Source organism: Hyla sarda, chromosome 2 (genome assembly GCF_029499605.1).
Source record: "Hyla sarda isolate aHylSar1 chromosome 2, aHylSar1.hap1, whole genome shotgun sequence".
In the NCBI taxonomy this organism is placed as follows: Eukaryota; Metazoa; Chordata; class Amphibia; order Anura; family Hylidae; genus Hyla; species Hyla sarda.
The window spans coordinates 43738303-43757816 of NC_079190.1; the positions used below are offsets into that span (position 1 = coordinate 43738303).

Genomic DNA, 19514 nt, shown 5'->3' on the forward strand with positions numbered 1-19514 from the left:
TAGCCATTTTTCTAAATCTGTTTAATTTTAAAATGTATGTCCAATGTTTTATGCAGGTTCATTAAAGATGACTGTAGCAAAGCACTGTGCACTATACAGTGAACCCTCATCTTACAATGGCCTCAACATACAATAGTTTGAACATATAATGGTCTTTTCTGGACTATTGTAACTTGAAACCAGACTCAACATACAATGCTACAGACAGTCCAGATCTGGGAAATGTGTCAATGGCTGGAAGAACTGACCAATTGGAATGGGCATTTCACTGGTAAAACCCTGTATTACTGAAGTGCATGCTCTGAATTCCTGTCTGGTAGCGCCCCCTACAGTACAATGAGGTATTACATGTTCTGTACTCCTTACCTGTACCACCGTTTGCTGCTCCTTTGGACACAAGGTGGGGGCAGCTCCATGTTACTTTTTTTAGGACATTGTTTGTACTGTACAGAACCCTGAAGAAGCTCCTGTCCTCTACATAGACAGTGATTACAGCTCCCAGCAGCTCTTTCTTACTTTTATATGTCAGGATTTGCTTAATCTATATTAGTTATCTACTTATTTTTGTTTAATTCTCACTTTTTCCTATTTTTGGATGACATTTTGGTGGCTTCAGAAACAATTGCCAGGGCCAATGCGCCGGAATACTTGAACTTTTTTTTTCTTCTTGCGGCTTTTAACTGTGCATTAGTTCTTGCTTCCTGCTCCATCTCTATAGGACCCATAGACAGTGCTAGACCCAGTGTAATGTGATTGTGCAGTACTTGGTCTTGTACTGGCTATGGCGACAGAGCAGGAATCTCCATCCCCTAATGCACCAACATTACAAGCTGCAGGGAGAAGAGGTAGGTATTCGGGTGGCGAATTAAAAATGGACAGTCACCGCTGCCCTGGATCGTCGCTCTCCATCGCCGTCATAAAGTCCCCAGAGTGTCACCGCCGCTCTGGCCCGTCGCCGCCGCTCTGGCCCGTCGCCGCCGCTCTGGCCCGTCGCCGCCGCTCTGGCCCGTCGCTCTCCATTGCTGTCATCATGTTGCTGTGCACGCCGCTCCTATTGGATGACGGGACAGCGTGCGCGGCGACATGATGACTAGGAAGGAGAGCGACGGCCATCCATCGGAGCTTAAAGAGGACGGTCTGGAACATTGGGGACAGATGAGTGACACTCTCCTGAGCACACGAGGCACATTAGACCGCTATCCGCTGGCAGCTGAAGCAGTCTGCGCTGCCGGATATCCATTTATGCGATGGCCCCGACATATAAAAGCATCGTATGTTGATGCTGCCTTCAACATGCGATTGCCTCTGAGAGTCCATCGTATGTTGAAATTATCGTATGTCTGGGCCATCATAGGTCGGGGGGTCACTGTATGTGTATTTTGTGTATTTCTTTGTGTAATACAGCGAGTACTGTCCAAATCTGCAGTCATTTATTCATCCACCTATCCCAGCTTTATGGCGACATACATTTCATAGGTGAGAGGACGGATAGAACAGCGTGTTAGTACAGGGTCAGTTTCATCAAGACCTTTTGCAGAGCAAATGCAGATGTGTTTTTTTAGTATAAGTGTTTATCCTAGAAAGTGACCACCTAAAAAAGTGCATTATTTTGAACTTAAAAGTGAAAAAAAATATATCTTTTTCGACCCTTCTCTTGGTTATCTAGTAGTCTCTAAAAAGTGTTTCCCAATCGGGGAGCCTCCAGCTGTTGCAAAACTACCACTCCCAGCATGCCCGGACAACCTTTGGCTGTCTGGGCATGCTGGGAGTTGTAGTTTTGCAACTGGGCACTGATCTAAAGACTTGATTACCAGAAACACAGTTATCAAAGAGTTTGCTTCCCAGTTTTTCTATTATTATTTTTTTTTTTTTTTTGGTAGATGGTACATAGTTAGGTAGCAGTGCTAAAGAGCTTGAAGAAGAGGTGCAAAAACATAATAATAATAGTAAAAATATAATAATGAAAAATAAAATAAAAAATAACTAAACAATATAAAGAATAAAAATGATCAATAAAAAATGTATATAAATAAAAAATTGAGAGAGAGAGAGAGAGAGAACGAACACAATAGCACTGAAACAGTGTCCAAAATGAAGGGTGCAGGCTACTGAAAAAAAATCAAGTCAATCAGTCCTTCCACATCCAAAAAAATTTGAGACCAGTGCAGCACTCCAGAACGTGAAAAAAGCAGTAGATTTATTCCATAAAAAAAAAGGGAAAAACAGCAGCAATGTTTCCATCCTCTCCAGGAGAGGATCATGAAGAGGATTGAAACGTTGCTGCGGTTTATCCTTTTTTTTTAATGGAATAAATTTACTACTTTTTTCACATTATGGAGTGCTGCACTGGTCTCAATTTTTTATGTATAGAGATATAGAGAGAGAGATGAGATGGATATGAGAGATAGGTAGATAGATATGAGAGATAAATAGATAGATATGGAGAGATAGATGGATGGATGGAGAGATAGATAGATAAGGAGAGCTAGTTAGATATGGAGAGAGATAGATAGATAGATATGGAGAGATAGATAGATACAAACAAGGATAAGTTAGCCAGCACTACTGATCCCAAACTACTAAATGGACCCGGCTTACAGGTGCAGGCTGCTAGGTTAAATATACAGCAACAGGAGAATACAGCAGCACACTGCCAGCACAAAGATACAGATAAGATTATCTGTATCTTTGTGCTAGCAGTGTGCTGCTGTATTCTCCTGTTGCCGAGATAGATAGATAGATATGGAGAGCATGATAGATCTTAGATAGAGAGAAAGAGATAAGGTAGAAGCGGCACTCCAAAATTTTGTAAAAACTAAAAAAATTTGATATTTATTCACACATCTGTGCAAAGCGACATTTCAGCTCGACAATAGAGCCTTTCTCAAGCAATGCTTGAAAGGCTCTATTGTCGAGCCAAAACGTTGCTTTGCACAGACGTGTGAATAAATATCACATTTTGTTTACTACATTTTCGAGTGCCGCTTCTACCTTCTCTTTGATATCACGTTGGGAGTTGGTCTGTTCCTGAAGCTGAGCACCCAGACGGATCTAAAATCCTGAACACGGTGCTTCTCCTTGATTCTTCATATTATATCTATCTCTCTCTCTCTCTCTCTGTATATGTATGTATATATATATATATATATATATATATATATATATATCACACATACGCTGTATAGGTCACCATTCTCCTCATGTTAGGTTTTTACGGTTCGGCTGTCTGTCATGTCACAAGAGGGCAGTAAAAGCTAAACTTGTAAATATTCCTCTGAAGGTTATTGTAATTTCATCACCGTTCTCTTCTGGCTGGAAAGTGCTGGAGTCATCAGTAACATTTTTGTTGTCAGCCGCTGCTCTAGAGAACTGACTATGTGGGTCGTACTGGATGGTCTCCTTCCTCTTACGCATAATAGAAACAGAGCCTAGATAATAAGGGTTTCATACAAGAACCAGGGAGAACCGCAAAAGCTGCACATTCATGTTTAGACCTTAAGGCGGCTTTCACACTATAAAATTCATCCGTCTGATGTTCCGTCATGAAAACCCTGGAAATCGGCCGTTATAAAATCCCATTATAGTCTATGGGATTTTTACCTTATCCGTTTTAATCCGTTATAGTCCGTTATTAATAACGGACGATAGTTTGTGACGGGAGAATGAATGGAAGAAATAGTGCATGCACTATTTCTCCAGTTACCATCTTCCGTCACGCCCCCCTCCCATAGGTTTGCATTGAGGGGCGGAGATCGACAGTAATCAGACCCGGAGCGAACACACTCCTGGGACTGATTTTAATGGGGTGCTGCGTGCAAGATCACGGGGGTCCCCAGCGGTGGGACCCCCGCGATCAGGCATCTTATCCCCTATCCTTTGGATGTCCAAGTGCCGGAGTACCCCTTTAAAACGGATGAATTTTATAGTGTGAAAGCAGCCTAACTTGGTGAATCTTTCTATGTGTAGTGTGTTTTGCTATAGAATTGTAGTGCAAATGTTAGAATACAGGTTTATGACTAAGGTTGGGTTCACATCACGATTCGAGCCTCCGATGCACAGATATGATTTCGGAAGCTCAAGTCGGCCGAAATTGTATCTGTGTACCGACCCACTAACTTCTATGGGGCAGCGGACCCGATCGTAGTCAGTTAGTGACTACGTTCGGGCCATTTTTTCAATGTGTCCGATATTTTACGCTGACTGAAAATAGTGGTCTGCCAGGATTTTTAGTCACTAGATGACTACAATCCGGTCCGCTGCCCCATAGAAGTTAATGGGACCATACCTGTCCGTGCACAAATATGATTTGAGCTTCCAAAATAGTTTCTGACATTGAAGGCTCAAATCATGATGTAAACCCAGCCGAAGACATTTTAACGCAGAAACGCATCAAACCTCGAAATTGGAGACTGTTTTAAAGAAGTTATGATAAGGTAATCTTGGCCGTACACCTATAAATCACACTAGTGAAGCCGCATGGTAGAGCAAAAATGTATTCCCTAATACCTAATGTATCAACCAGAACACAGATCGGGCTGTACAATGATCCCTCAACTTACAATGGCCTCAACATACAATCATTTCAACATACAATGGTACTTTCTGGACCATTTAACTTGAGACCAGACTCAACATACAATGATACGGACAGGTCAGATCTGCAAAACGTGTACGTTAAATGGCTGGAAGATCTGACCAATTGAAATGGGCATTTACTGGTAAACCCCCTGTATTCCTAAAGTGCATGCACTGACTGGTTCTCTTGTAGCGCCCCCTACAGTACAGGAAGGTAGTAAATGTTCTGTACTCTTTCCCTGTGCCATGGTTAGCTGCTCCTTTGGACACCAGGTGATGGCGGCTCCATGTTCCTTTTTTTAGGACACTGCATGTACTGTACAGGACCCTGAAGAAGCTCCTGTCCTTTACATAGACAGTGATTACAGCTCCCAGCAGATCTTTATTACTTTTATATGTAAGGATTTGCTTTATCTGTATTAGTTATCTACTTATATTTCTTTAATCCTCACTTTTTCATTTTTGGATGACATTTTGGAACATCAGAACCAATTACTAGGTTTCCATAGAGTTCTGGTCTCAACATATGATGGTTTCAACATACAATGGTCGTCCTGGAACCAATTAATATTGTAACTTGAGGGACCACTGTATTATAACTCGTGGCAGGGCCCATAGGTTTTCAGGTATCTCAGGCCACATAAGATAAAAATACAGTATGGTGGAGATTTATCAAAACCTGTTCAGAGGAAAAGTTGCTGAGTTGCCCATAGCAACCAATCAGATCGCTTCTTTCATGTTTGTAAAGGCCTCTGAGAAAAAAAGCGATCTGATTGGTTGCTATGGGCAACTCAGCAACTTTTCCTCTGCACAGGTCTTACTGAATCTCCCCCATTGTGTGCACACATTACTACAGCACAGTGCACAGCCCGAAGGCAACAATGGTTAAAGGTACTTTTTTTTTTTTTCTCAGTGCCGCCGCAATTTGTGTACATACATACAGTGCCTCAACAAAAAAATGTAACGGGCACCAATCCTTGTGAGGTCTATATGTTCCAGCATATCAATAAGAAGTCTCTTGCCCAGAGTTCACCTATTAGGTGAGAGGGCAAGAAAAGCTTTTTCTTCTGTGTAAAATTCAAGGTACACAACACATACCCATAAATTTATATCACAATTTTGTTTCAGATATCGGAGAAATTTGCAGAATCAATTTAAAATCTATAAAATTTACTTTGCTTTTAATGTTTTGTGCAAATATGAAAAAGAATCTGTCAGCTGTATATGCTGCTTAGAGCTGCAGATACCATGTTGGGGGTATAAAGGAAACTGTACCTTTTCTGGAGCTGACGGTAGTTGCCACACTTTTAAATTGTCCTATTTATTTCTTGGGTAAGAGTCAAGGAGGCGGGCTGAGCTGCTCTAGTGTCACAGCCTGGCATACCACCTCACTCACCCTTACCTGTCTGCCTCCCCTTGATTGACATAGAGCCCTGTACATCAGTCAAGTCAGGGAGGTGAGGACAAGCAAGAGGGTGGGCCAAGTTGTGGCACTTGAGCAACTTGGCCCCACCTCCTTGACACCTGGCTGAAATATAAAGACACATTACCTATCACAGTCAGTTGGGTAACCGATATGAGCGCCCACAGTGCATTGCTCTTCCATTATAAGGAATCGGCAGAATTCTTAAATTTAGGTGTAGACAAAGTGGGGAAAGAAAACCTGATTCAAAAGCATCAAAGTCGTTCAGTGCTTTATGAAAATCTTAAAGTTAACAATTTTTCTTGTATTGCATCTGAAACTTTGGTCTCCAAACTGTGGCCCTCTACATGTTGCAAAACTACAACTCCCAGCATGCCCGGTCAGTAGGCTAGTTTGGACATCACTGATACAACCCCTTAAGGACGCAGGGCGTATGCATACGCCCCCGTTTCTGAGTCCTTAAGGACTCAGGGTGTATGGATACACCCTGCGTTCTTCCGATCCTTGCCACTCACCAGGCAGGGACCGGACTGGGATGCCTGCTATCGTTCAGCAGGCATCCCGGCATATTGCCCAGGGGGGGTCCCGAGTTCACCCCATATCGGCGATCGCCACAAATCGCGCGTCAATTCAGACGTGCGACTTGCGGTTATTCTTGGTCAATCGGGTCTCCGGTGACCCAAAAAAAAAGGGTGAATGGGGCTGTCCGAGACAGCCCCATTCACCCTTACTCAGCAGGAGTGAGGTGGCACGGGTGCCGCCTTTCGATCACGTGATTGATCGGTCAGAACAACTGATCAGTCACGGACCTGCTGGAGACGGCGATCGGAGCGGAGATCGGCGCCGGAGGGGGTCTCCTACCTTGCCCTGGTCCGGCGGGGGTCCCCTCTGGTGTGGTGGTGGCCACAGGAGCAGCACGATCGGCTGCAGCAGCGGCGGCTTCCCGGGGCAGGATACACAGCAGGAGGTAAGACCTTCACTTCCTGCAGTTGCTTAGCAACAACTCTCAGCATGCAAAAGCCAAAGGGCATGCTGGGAGTTGTAGTTTTGCAACTGCTGGAGTTCCAACTACAACTCCCAGCATGCCCTTTGCTAGTCTGTGCATGCTGGGGGTTGTAGTTATGCAACAGCTGGAGGCACTTTTTTTTCTATGAAAAAGTTTGCAGCCAGCTGTTGCATAACTACAACTCCCAGCAAGCACAGACTACCAAAGGGTATGCTGGGAGTTGTAGCAGTGTGCCTCCAGCTGTTGCAAAACTACAACTCTCAGCATGCCCTTCGGCTGTCAATGCATGCTGATTGTTGCAGTTTTGCAACAGCTGGAGACACATTGGTTGTGAAACACTGAGAGTTTGTTACCTAACTCAGTGTTTTGCAACCAGTGTGCCTCCAGCTGTTGCAAAAATACAACTCCCAGCATGCACTGAGACTGTACATGCTGGTAGTTCTAGTTTTGCAACAGCTGGAGGCACACTGGTTGCGAAACACTGAGTTAAGTAACAAACTCTGTGTTTCCCAACCAATGTGCCTCCAGCTGTTGCATAACTACAACTCCCAGCATGTATGGTCTGTCAGTGCATGCTTGGAGTTGTAGTTTTGCAACAGCTGGAGGTTTGCCCCCCCCATGTGAAAGTACAGGGTACATTCACACGGGCGGGTTTACAGCGAGTTCTGCTGCAAGTTTGAGATGCGGCAAATTTTCCGCCGCAGCTCAAACTCCCAGCAAAGAAACTCACTGTAAACCTCCACCCGTGTGAATGTATCCTAAAAACACTACACTACACTAAACAAAATAAAAAGTAAAACACTACATACCCCTACCCCCAAATGAAAAAAAAAAAATCTTGTACGGCACTGTTTCCAAAATGGAGCCTCCAGCTGTTGAAAAACAACAACTCACAGTATTGCCGGACAGCCACTGACTGTCAAGGCATTCCAGGAGTTTTGTAACAGCTGGAGACACCCTGTTTGGGAAACACTGCCGTAGGGTATAGTCCTTAAATGCGAATGGCGCTCTCTCACTTCAGAGCCCTGTCGTATTTCAAGGAAAGAGTTTAGGGCCACATATGGGGTATCTCCGTACTTAGGAGAAATTGCGTTAAAAATTTTGGGGGGCTTTTTCTCCTTTTACCCCTTATGAAAAGGAAAAGTTGGGGGCTACACCAGCTTGTTAGTGTAAAAAAAATAAAAAAATGAAAAATTTCCACTAACATGCTGGTGTTGCCCCATACTTTTAATTTTCACAAGCGGTAAAAGGGAAAAAAATAATAATAATTTGTGACACAATTTCCCCTGAGTACGGAAATACCCCATATGTGGGCGTAAAATTATCTGCAGGCGCACAACAAGGCTCAGGAGTGAGAGAGCACCATGTACATTTGAGGCCTAAATTGGTGATTTGCACCAGGGTGGCTGATTTTACAGCCACAATAAAACAATAAATACCCACATGGGACCCAATTTTGGAAACTACACCCCTCACGGAATGTAACAAGGGGTATAGTGAGCCTTAACACCCCACAGGTGTTTGACAAATTTTCGTTAAAGTTGGACGTGAAAATAAAAAAAATAAAAAATAATTCACTAAAATGCTGGTTTTTCATTTTCACAAGGGAGAATAGGAAAAAAGCCCACCCCCCCAAAAAAAAATTTGTAACCCCATTTCTTCTGAGTAAGAACATACCCCATATGTGGATGTAAAGTGCTCTGCGGGCGCACTACAATGCTCAGAAGAGAAGGAGCGCCATTGGGATTTTGGCAAGAGAAGGTGTCTGAAATTGAAAGCCATGTGTATTTACAAAGCCCCCATAGTTACAGAACAGTGGACCCCCCCACATGTGACCCTATTTTGCAAACGCAATCACGTAATGTAATGATGGGTACAGTGAGAATTTACGCCCCACAGGTGTCTGACAGATTTTTGGAACAGTGGTCAGTGAAAATGAAAAATTTAATTTTTAATTTGCACAGCCCATTGTTCCAAAGATCTGTCAAACGCCAGTGGGGTGTAAATGTTCACTGCACCCCTTATTAAATTCTGTGAGGGGTGTAGTTTCCAAAATGGGGTCACATGTGGGGGAGGTCCACTGTTCTGGCACCACGGGGGGCTTAGTAAACACACATGGCCTCCCACTTCTATTCCAACCAAATTCTCTCACCAAATGCTCAATGGCGCTCCTCCTCTTCTGAGCATTGTACCCTGTTTCCCCGAAAATAAACCCTACCCCGAAAGTAAGCCCTATCAGGATTATCAGGGTGAGCTGCAATATAAGCCCTACCCCGAAAAGAAGACCTAGGCCACGGGCAATCAACTGGCAGACTGCCAGGTGGGGGGCACTGTAGGAGTGTGGAGGACGACGGGGGAAGGGGAGGATGGGGGGCTGCAGGAGTGTGGAGGATGGGGGGCTGCAGGAGTGTGGAAGATTGGGGGGGCGGCATCCTCCACACTGCTACAGCCCCCCATCCTCCACACTGCTACAGCCCCCCCATGTGGTTCAAGGTACATACCGTAAATAAATAAGCCCTACCCTGAAAATAAGCCCTAGTGTGTTTTTTGTGACTTAAATTAATATAAGACCCGGTCTTATTTTCGGAGAAACACGGTAGTTCGCCCGCAGAACACTTTACATCCACATATGGGGTATTTCCATACTCATAAGAAATGGGGTTACAAACTTTGGGAGGCTTTTTGTCCAATTACCCCTTGTGAAAATGAAAAATTTGGTGTAACATCAGCATTCTAGTGAAAAAAAATCGAAATGTTCTTTTTCACGTCCAACTTTGTCAAACACCAGTGGGGTGTTAATGCTCACTGCACGCCTTATTACGTTCCTTGAGGGGTGTAGTTTCCAAAATGGTTTGCCATGTGTTTTTTTTTTTTTTTGCCGTTCTGGCACCATAGGGGCTTCCTAAATGCGACATGCCCGCCCAAAAGAATTTCAGCAAAATTTGCTTTCCAAAAGCCAAATGTGACTTCTTCTCTTCTGAGCATTGTAGTGCGCCAGCAGAGCACTTGGCGTCCACACATGGGGTATTTCCATACTCAGAAGAGATGGGGTTACAAATTTTGGGGGGCATTTTCTCCTATAAAATTTGGGGGGAAAACCATTTTTGTGAAAAAAAAAATTTATTTACACATCCGACTTTAATGAAAATTTGTCAAACATCTTTGGGGTGTTAAGGCTCAGCGGACCCCTTGTTATGTTCCTTGGGGGGTGTAGTTTCCAAAATGGTATGCCATGTGGGGGTTTGTCTGCGGTTCTGGCACCATAAGGGCTTCCCAAATGTGACATGCCCCCCAAAAACCATTTCAGAAAAACTCTCCAAAATCCCATTGTTGCTCCTTCCCTTCTGAGCCCTCTAGTGCACCCACAGAGCACTTGACATCCACATATGAGGTATTTCCTTACTCGAGAGAAATTGGGTTACAAATTTTGGGGGGCTTTTTCTCCTTATACCCCTTGTAAAATTTCAAAAACTGGGTCTACAAGAACATGCGAGTGTAAAAAATGAAAATTTAGAATTTTCTCCTTTACCTTACTGCTATTCCTGTGAAACACCTAAAGGGTTAACACACTTTCTGAATGTCATTTTGAATACTTTTGGGGGTGCAGTTTTTATAATGGGGTCATTTATGGGGTATATCTAATAAGACAACCCATCAAATCCACTTCAAAACTAAACTGGTCCCTGAAAAATTCTGATTTTGAAAATTTTGTGGAAAATTGGAAAATTGCTGCTGAACTTTGAAGCTCTCTGGTGTCTTCCAAAACTAAAAACATGTCAACTTTATGATACAAATATAAAGTAGACATATTGTATATGTGAATCAATATATCATTTATTTGCAATATCCATTTTCCTTACAAGCAGAGAGTTTCAAATTTAGAAAAATGCTAAATTTTCTAAATTTTCATGCAATGTTTTGATTTTTCACCAAGAAATGATGCAAGTAATGCCAAAAATCTACCACTATCATAAAGTAGAATATGTCACGAAAAAACAATCTCTGAATCAGAATAATCGGTAAAAGCATCCCAGAGTTATTAATGCGTAAAGTGACAGTGGTCAGAATTGCAAAAAAAGTCCTTAAGGTAAAAAAGGGCTCAGTCCTTAAGGGGTTAAGGACATGCGCCGTAAATGTATGACGCTGCATAGCGTTACTTTGCGCACAGCGACATACGTTTACTGCACTCTCTTCCTTCACGACAGGTCCCGGCGGCTGTCAGCTGCCGCGGATCTGCTGGTAAAGGTGGACCTCAGCGATTGTGCTGATGTCTGCCATTAACTCCTCAGATCCTATGATCAATACAGATCATGTGATCTGCGGCAGTGCAGCACTTAAAATAGCTGATCTGATCACCTGCGGCATTGATCGGATCAGCCACGTTGGTGGCCGGAGGTCCCTTCACCTGCCTCCGTCCGTCTCCCAGGGTCTTCTGCACTTATCTGCCTTCCAGCAGACCAGAGTAGAAGATCACCGATAATACTGATCAGTGCTATGCCCTATAAATAGTTCCCTATGGGGACAAAAAAAGGTGTAAAATAAATGTAAGAAAAAAAAAAGTGAAAAAGCCCCTCCCCCAATAAAGTTTTAAATCACCCCTTTTCCCCATATAAATACAAAAGAGAGTAAAAAAATAAACAAACATAATTGGTATCGTCGCATGCGTAAATATCCGAACTTTTTTGTCGCATCAGACTGCAAAAAAAATTTAATAAAGAGCGATCAAAAAGTCACACATACGCAAATGTGGTACTAAAACAAACTACAGATCATGGCGCAAAAAATGAGCCCTCACTCATGCCTGAATAGCGAAAAATTTAAGTTAGAGGTGGTCAAAATAGGGCAATTTTAAATGTACTGATTTTGTTAAAAAAAAATTTATAAATAAAGTTTGAGATTTTTTAAGACTGATTAGACTACAAACAAACTCTGTGTAGTCTTATCCTGTTTCACTTTGCTAAATCTTCCACTGTTTGTAGGTTGGTAGGGGCCAAAGGGGATAGGTTTGTGTTCTATAAACCCCAGACAAGTGTTATATCTTCTATAGTGCACTATGTCTATATATAGGAGTCTGTCCTATTGCCTGGACAGACTCCTGTGTAGAGTTGCAAGAAAAAGTATGTGAACCCTGTGGAATGATATGGATTACATGGTAACATTTAATTCTTTGTGTGTTATTAGTTTAAGCAGACTGTGATTGTCTATTGTTGTGACTTAGATGAAGATCAGATCACATTTTATGACCAATTTGTGCAGAAATCCATATAATTCCAAAGGGTTCACATACTTTTTCTTGCAACTGTGTGTGTGTGCATATGTGTATATATATATATATCACTATGAGATGGACCGATCTCAACAAGCTTTCACTTTTCACACAAAAGATTTAAGAAAAATAAAAATCTTAGAGAAATGATGATAGGAATTATGCCTTCCATGTTGCCGCATGTTACCTGTCGCCGCTCACTGGCTACATTGTGTTTACTCCTTTTATATGTTCTTGTTGCCTTAAGGCATAGCATGTTACATCCTGTCATGCGAAGATGAGTAAATGATACTTGGGGGTGCAGGGAGGCTGTCACTCATCTACACACCATGGCCGTAGTAAGGATCCTCATTAAAAGATGCTTGGCTTCACATTGTCTCCTCAGGAGGAATGATAAAGATAAGGAAATCTTGGCCATACACCTATAAATCACTCCAGTGAAGCCGCATGGTGGAGCAAAAGTCATGGTATAAGCGAATATCTTGCTTCCTATTCTAATTCCTCAAATAGGTTGGATTTGAAAAATTTGAAAATAAGAGCAGAAAGGGATATATATAGCTATATATATATATATATATATATATATATATATATATATATATAGCTATGTGTGTGTGTGTATATAACACTTTCTGCTCTTTTTTTTTTTAATTTTATTTTTTTAAATCAACTGGTGCCAGAAAGTTAAACAGATTTGTAAATTACTTCTATTAAAAATCTTAATCCTTCCAGTACTTATCAGCTTCTGTATGTTCCACAGGAACTTCTGTTCTTTTTTGAGTTTCCTTTCTGTCTGACCATAGTGCTCTCTGCTGACACCTCTGTCCATTTTAGGAACTGTCCAGAGCAGGAGAGGTTTTCTATGGGGATTTGCTCTTCTCTTGACAGTTCCTAAAATGGACAGATTCGGCAGAGAGCACTATGGTCAGGCAGAAAGGAAATTCAAAAAGAAAAGAACTTCCTGTGGAACATACAGCAGCTGATAAGTACTGGAAGGGTTAAGATTTTTTTTTTATAGAATTAATTTTCAAATCTATTTAACTTTCTGGCACCAGTTTATTTAAAATAAATAAATGTTTTCCAGGGGAGTACCCTTTTAAGGCTATGTTCACAGAGCAGAATATTTGCTTAATGGCAACCTGGAAAACACGGGCGGACAGTCCGCAAATACCAGACGATGACAGAACATGTTGGCGCTAAGGATACTTAGAAATCTGCCTTCTCCATAGACTGCAGTTCATGTATAGTGGATTCTACTCGGAAATTCCATTGTGTGAACTAGGGATCGACCGATATCTGTTTTTTAGGGCCGATACCGATAATCGGTGGAGGTTAGGGCCGATAGCCGATAACTTATACCGATATTCCGGTATAAGTTATTGGCTATTTATCCCCCCTCGACACCGCTGCAGATCATTGATTTAAAGCGGGCGCTTTAAATCAATGCACTGCAGTGGCTTTTGCGGTGCCATAGGCCGCCGCCTCCACCACCCGCTTCTCTCCCCCTACCGGTCAGGGTGGCCCGGGCCATCCTTCCTTCCTGTAGTGTCCGGCGGCATTCCGGGTGGAGGGTGAACCGGTCCGGGCTGTCCTTCTCCGGCGGTCATCTTCTCCACTCCGGGCAGGCTCAGGCCTAGTAGCGCAGCATAGACGCCGCTGCGCAGTGGCGCCCGTGCGCAGCGACGCACCTGACGTGACGGCGTAGCGGCGTCTATGCAGCTTACTAGGCCGGAGCCTGCCCGGAGTGGAGAAGATGACCGCCGGAGAAGAAGGACAGCCCGGACCGGTGCACCCGCCACCCGGAATGCTGCCGGACACTACAGGAAGGAAGGAAGGATGGATGGCCCGGACCACCCCCATTACGGGTAAGTTTATTTATTTTTTATTGACTCGGAGGGTGGGGGAGGGGCCCGACCGGTATAGCGGGGGGTGGGTCGGGGGGGAGGCGGTCGCAGTGGGGGCGGTGCGGGGGGCGGGGCATTATCGGCTTATCGGTAAGGTACCGTATATACTCGAGTATAAGCCGAGTTTTTCAGCACGATTTTTCGTGCTGAAAACACCCCCCTCGGCTTATACTCGAGTGAACTCTCCACCCGCAGTGGTCTTCAACCTGCGGACTTCCAGAGGTTTCAAAACTACATCTCCCAGCAAGCCCGGGCAGCCATCGGCTGTCCGGGCTTGCTGGGAGTTGTAGTTTTGAAACCTCCGGAGGTCCGCAGGTTGAAGACCACTGCGGCCTTCAACATAATCCAGCCCCCTCTCACCCCCTTTAGTTCTGTACAGTACTCACCTCCGCTCGGCGCTGGTCTGGTGCTGCAGGACTGTCCGGAGAGGAGGTGGTCCGGTGGGATACTGGTTCCGGGCTGCTATCTTCACCGGGGAGGCCTCTTCTAAGCGCTTCGGGCCCGGCCTCAGAATAGTCACGTTGCCGTGACAACGACGCAGAGGTGCGTTCATTGCCAACGTACTTCTGCGTCATTGTCAAGGCAACGCCTCTATTCCGGGCCGGAAGCGCGGAGAAGAGGCGCCCCCGGTGAAGATAGCAGCCCGGACCACCTCCTCACCGGACAGCCCTGCAGGACCGGACCAGCGCCGAGCGGAGGTGAGTACTCAGAACTAAAGGGGGTGAGAGGGGGCTGGATGATGTTGAAGGCCGCAGTGGTCTTCAACCTGCGGACCTCCGTAGGTTTCAAAACTACAACTCCCAGCAAGCCCGGACAGCCGATGGCTGCCCGGGCTTGCTGGGAGTTGTAGTTTTGAAACCTCTGGAGGTCCGCAGGTTGAAGACCACTGAGGGCGAATGATGAGAAGAGGATGATGAAGGGGGGGGGGTGTGGGGATGATGAAGGGGGGTGGGGATGATGAAGGGGGGGTGTGGGATGATTACAAGGGGATGATGATAAGGGGATGATGAAGGGGGGATGTGCGGGATGATAAGGGGATGATGAAGGGGGGATGTGTGGGATGATGACAAGGGGATGATGAAGGGGGGATGTGTGGGATAAGGGGATGATGAAGGGGGGATGTGTGGGATGATGACAAGGGGATGATGATGATGATGATGATGAGGATGTTAATGACGGGTCTGGATGATGACAGGGGGGATGAGGTATTTCCCACCCTAGGCTTATACTCGAGTCAATAACTTTTCCTGGGATTTTGGGTTGAAATTAGGGGTCTCTGCTTATACTCGGGTCGGCTTATACTCGAGTATATACGGTAATTGCCGATACCGATAATGCCCAAAATCGTGATTATCGGCCGATAATATCGGCCATACCGATAATCGATCGATCCCTAGTGTGAACATGGCCGAGGGCTACGTTTATGCGGCCAAATATTTGCAGAATGTGCTCTCAGAAAAATTGGGCTGACATTACACACATAGCAGACGCTGGCAGAACATGCCAGTGCTAGTACCACTTTAAATTGCGCAGTTAAAAAAAAAAATTATAAAACATACATGGACATTTGGCATGGATGAATGTTTGTGTTGTCTGAGTAGCGGAGGGATAGGCCACAGACAGCGCTGGCACTGGCTTATTACTCAATTAGCGAAAGGGTCGGGTGTCAAGATCCAGTACGCCTGAACGACCTGATCTGTCAGTGGAGAGTTGGAAGGCGCCATACACCTTAAAAAGTTGGACGAACCTGGCATTGTAACCTGTATTGAAAACAATTTGAGACCAAAGGATGGCGCCTTGTGTATTACCCCAAGAGCGTTCTCGCCCAAATTAGCAGCTCACCTGGAATCAAAGATATGGTCTGAGCGCTGGACACCCAGTAATCACAAAGACTGGAGACCCTGGTCAATGATGCCTGAGAACTGTACTTGGGTCGTTTCAGTGCTCCCATAGAAGAGAGTGGAGTGCGTGCCAGGTCCGCTTTCAGTGATCGCAAGGGGCCCTGCTGTTGGACCTCCCTGCAATCAGCTACTTACCCGTATATCCCGGCGTATAAGACGACTTTTTAACCCCGAATTTTCTTCTGAAAAGGCGGGGGTCGTCTTTTTTTTTTTTTTTCTTCTGTCCCTGCCTATTGCCCATCTATCCCTAACCCCCTCCCTGCCTTTATTTTTTTTTTTTATTATCTTAAAAATGGCATTTTGTCTGCCTGGTAGTGTGCTCAGTACCAGGCAGACTTCCCCAGCAGGCACCACGTCACTGATGCCTGCTGGGGGCCGACTTCCGCCCTTAGTTCTCCTGACAGGGTGCCTGTGATGGGCCCTCCTGTAAATGGCGCCCCCCTCTCTGTATAACGCGCTCCCGGTAATGACAGGACACAGCAGTGAGGAGGCGGCGTATCCCCACAGGAGCCACTGCTGTAAGGAGAGGTAAGAGCCACGTGCCTCCCTGCTGCAGGGAGAATATGCAGCAGGGAGGCGGCCAGTGTGAGAGTCCAGGGAGCCAATGCGCAGCCCTGGATTTCACTGTGCTTGCTCTTCCCTGTTTGATTGACACGCGGGAGCAAGCACCGCAGTGACTGGAATTTCGACTCATTTGCCAGGCTCAAATGAGACGAAATTCAGTAGTGACGTCACTGCCGAATGCATTCGGCCACTAGGAGGGCGACCCCTAGTGGCCGAATTTAAAAGGGATTTTAAACTGGTTTAAAATCACTTTTTTTTATTAAACTATATTAGAGATATGTTGTAGTACTTAAGTACTACAACATATACATTTTTTTATTTAATGACAGTGCCCATTTAAGGGGTTAAGCGCATTGGAATTTCTCTGTCGGATCTGTTTTCGATGCTCTTCAGAGGTTGGCATCTTTTTGCATGCGGTGTGGGAGTGTCCCATCAGTGTTGTCTTCTGGAGGGAGGTGATTGGGATTCTGGCTGATAATCTAGACTTCCCTTTTATATTCAACCCCTTGGTGTGTCTGCTGGGGGTTATTAATGACTTGATCTCTAGTTCACATAGACGCTTGCTGATTGGTTCCCACTATTTTGTGCACATAAAGTGGTAGTGATGACATGGAAAGATACATCCACCCCCCCCTCTGTTTCGTTGGTTAACTTAGGTAAACAAATATGGCCTGTTGTACCAGGCTTTGTATGTGAGACCCAAGTGCCCTAAGAAATTTGACAGGGTATGGACCCTGGCTTTTGCTGGATGTTTCGGGTGACCCTTCAGTCAGACTGACTCAATAAGTTGCTATGGTGTAATACCTATTGCGAGAGGGGGCTGGGAGGGGTGGCGGGGGGAGGGTCTGTGGTCATATACTGGGTCTGTGGTCATATACAAATATCACCACCAAAAAATAAACCACAATGTGCAGATTATCATGAATTAGTAATACATTTTAAGCAAAACTACAACAGAATACTGTACATAAATACAAAAACACACACAAAAAAAAGTATGCTCAGGCACGGCTAGTAGCACAAACAGAAAACGGGGGAGATGTCCATGGTGATAAAAAATAAATGAAAGGGACAGAGTCACAAATATGAAGATGTAGAAAAATTCAGCATATACCAGAAAGCAAACATAAATTGCATGAAAGGGGGAAGCTGACAACCTACATATACAAAGAGCAACAACTGGAATGGACTGTGCACCTAATGGAGAGACATCTCACCTCCAGCCCCTATGTCCCGGGCAATCTCTGCAGAGTAAGGCTGCATTCCCATCACGATTAGTCACTGCCACGTAGTGGTATGCTATGGTTTTAAGTCCGGTCACAAAACTGGGCTGACTCCAGTCGGCACATTAAAGTGAATGAGAAGCTGTGTGGCGTGGATAAGGCTGGAATACGGAAGCACCCGATTTAGAAATTTCTCAGCCGGACCCGGCAGCCGTAGTGACTAACCCTGATGTGAATGCAGCCTAAGAGGAGATAGTTATGCTGGAATATATATATATATATATATATATATATATATATATATATACACATCAACAGGAGAATACAGCAGCACACTGCTAGCACAAATATATAGATAAAACATGAAAAGCTATACAGCTATGGTGCAATAAATGGAAATATAAAATTATGAAGTTATGAAAAAGTGAGGTACTTAGCTTGCAATTTGGCGTCCAAATAGCTTGAACCGTCCCACCACGGTAAGGTGACCTCATTGGGACGGACCCTACACTATGAATATGCCTCTGTGTGATCAGTTCAGCAGGCATTGCAGGACCTGAAACATCCAAGACACCTTATATACACCTGATAGAGGTGGGTGGGGTGCAAGAGCCAACACGGAGATAGCCACTCCCCCGTATGTGCAATACAGACAAAGGATAAGTTGGCCAGCACTATTGATTCCAAACTATTATATGGACCTGGCTTACAGGTGCACGCTGCTGGGCTAACTATACAGCAACAGAAGAATGCAGCAGCACACTGCCAGCACAAAGATATAGATAAAACATGAGTATATAGATACAATTTGAAAAGCTATACAGCTATGGTGCAATAAATGGAAATATAAAATTATGAAGTTATGAAATAGTGAGATACTTAGTAATTTGGCGGCCAAATAGCTTGGACCGTCCCACCACGGTAAGGTGATCTCATTGGGACGGATATGTGTGTATGACTACAATAGATGCGTACAGCTCATGTCTGGGGTTTAGTTTGACTCCTGCAGGGCTGATGCAGGAGTCAAACAAAACCACAGACATGAGATGATTTTGTCGCCACTCATTTATCCGCCAGCACGACTTGTTTGGATGCATTTATTCTTCTCTTGTTAATAGGCGTCCTTGCTGTGCCTTTTGTTCTCAGGTACAAGGAAGGAGGAGAAGCTTTGCTGGTGTTGCTGCCATCTGAAGTGAAAGGAATGGTACGACAGCTGGACGAGAAAAAAGTTCCCATTAATGAAATAAAGTACGTGCCAACCTCTGCGGGCATCAATGAGCAATGATTTCTGATTGTACTGTACAGTCTGTGTTAGATTTCTTTAGTTTTAGAAGGACTTTAATTCTGATTCTTGGGGTTTGGTCAGTCCAGTCCTTTCTGCTCAAGTAGTGATGTATGAGGAAGCAGTTTTAGTATAGACTACAGAAATGCATTTGTGGTTTTGTTGTCAGATCCTATTATAAAGTCGGCCATAAACAGCAGATAGCTGTTAGTCAAATGCTTGTTCTGGTGGGTTATTGCGGCTCAGCCCCTATTTACTGTATTTGGAGCTGAGCTGTAGTAACCCAGCATGGCCACTACACCATGTATGATTGTCTCTCTTTCAGGCTCCATTTACTGCGTGTTGCAGTTGCTGCGGAAACAGCTTGCCG

The 19514-nt window shown here is 44.4% G+C and overlaps 1 protein-coding gene across 1 annotated transcript in view; it reads left to right on the plus strand.

Annotated features, from left to right (window-relative positions):
* Positions 1–19514, plus strand: part of DDX10 (DEAD-box helicase 10) — a 267940-nt gene that overhangs the window by 30605 nt on the left and 217821 nt on the right. The window contains exon 10 of the mRNA XM_056561668.1: positions 19009–19110. Coding sequence (XP_056417643.1) covers positions 19009–19110 — 102 coding nt within the window. The remainder of the gene's footprint in view (positions 1–19008; positions 19111–19514) is intronic.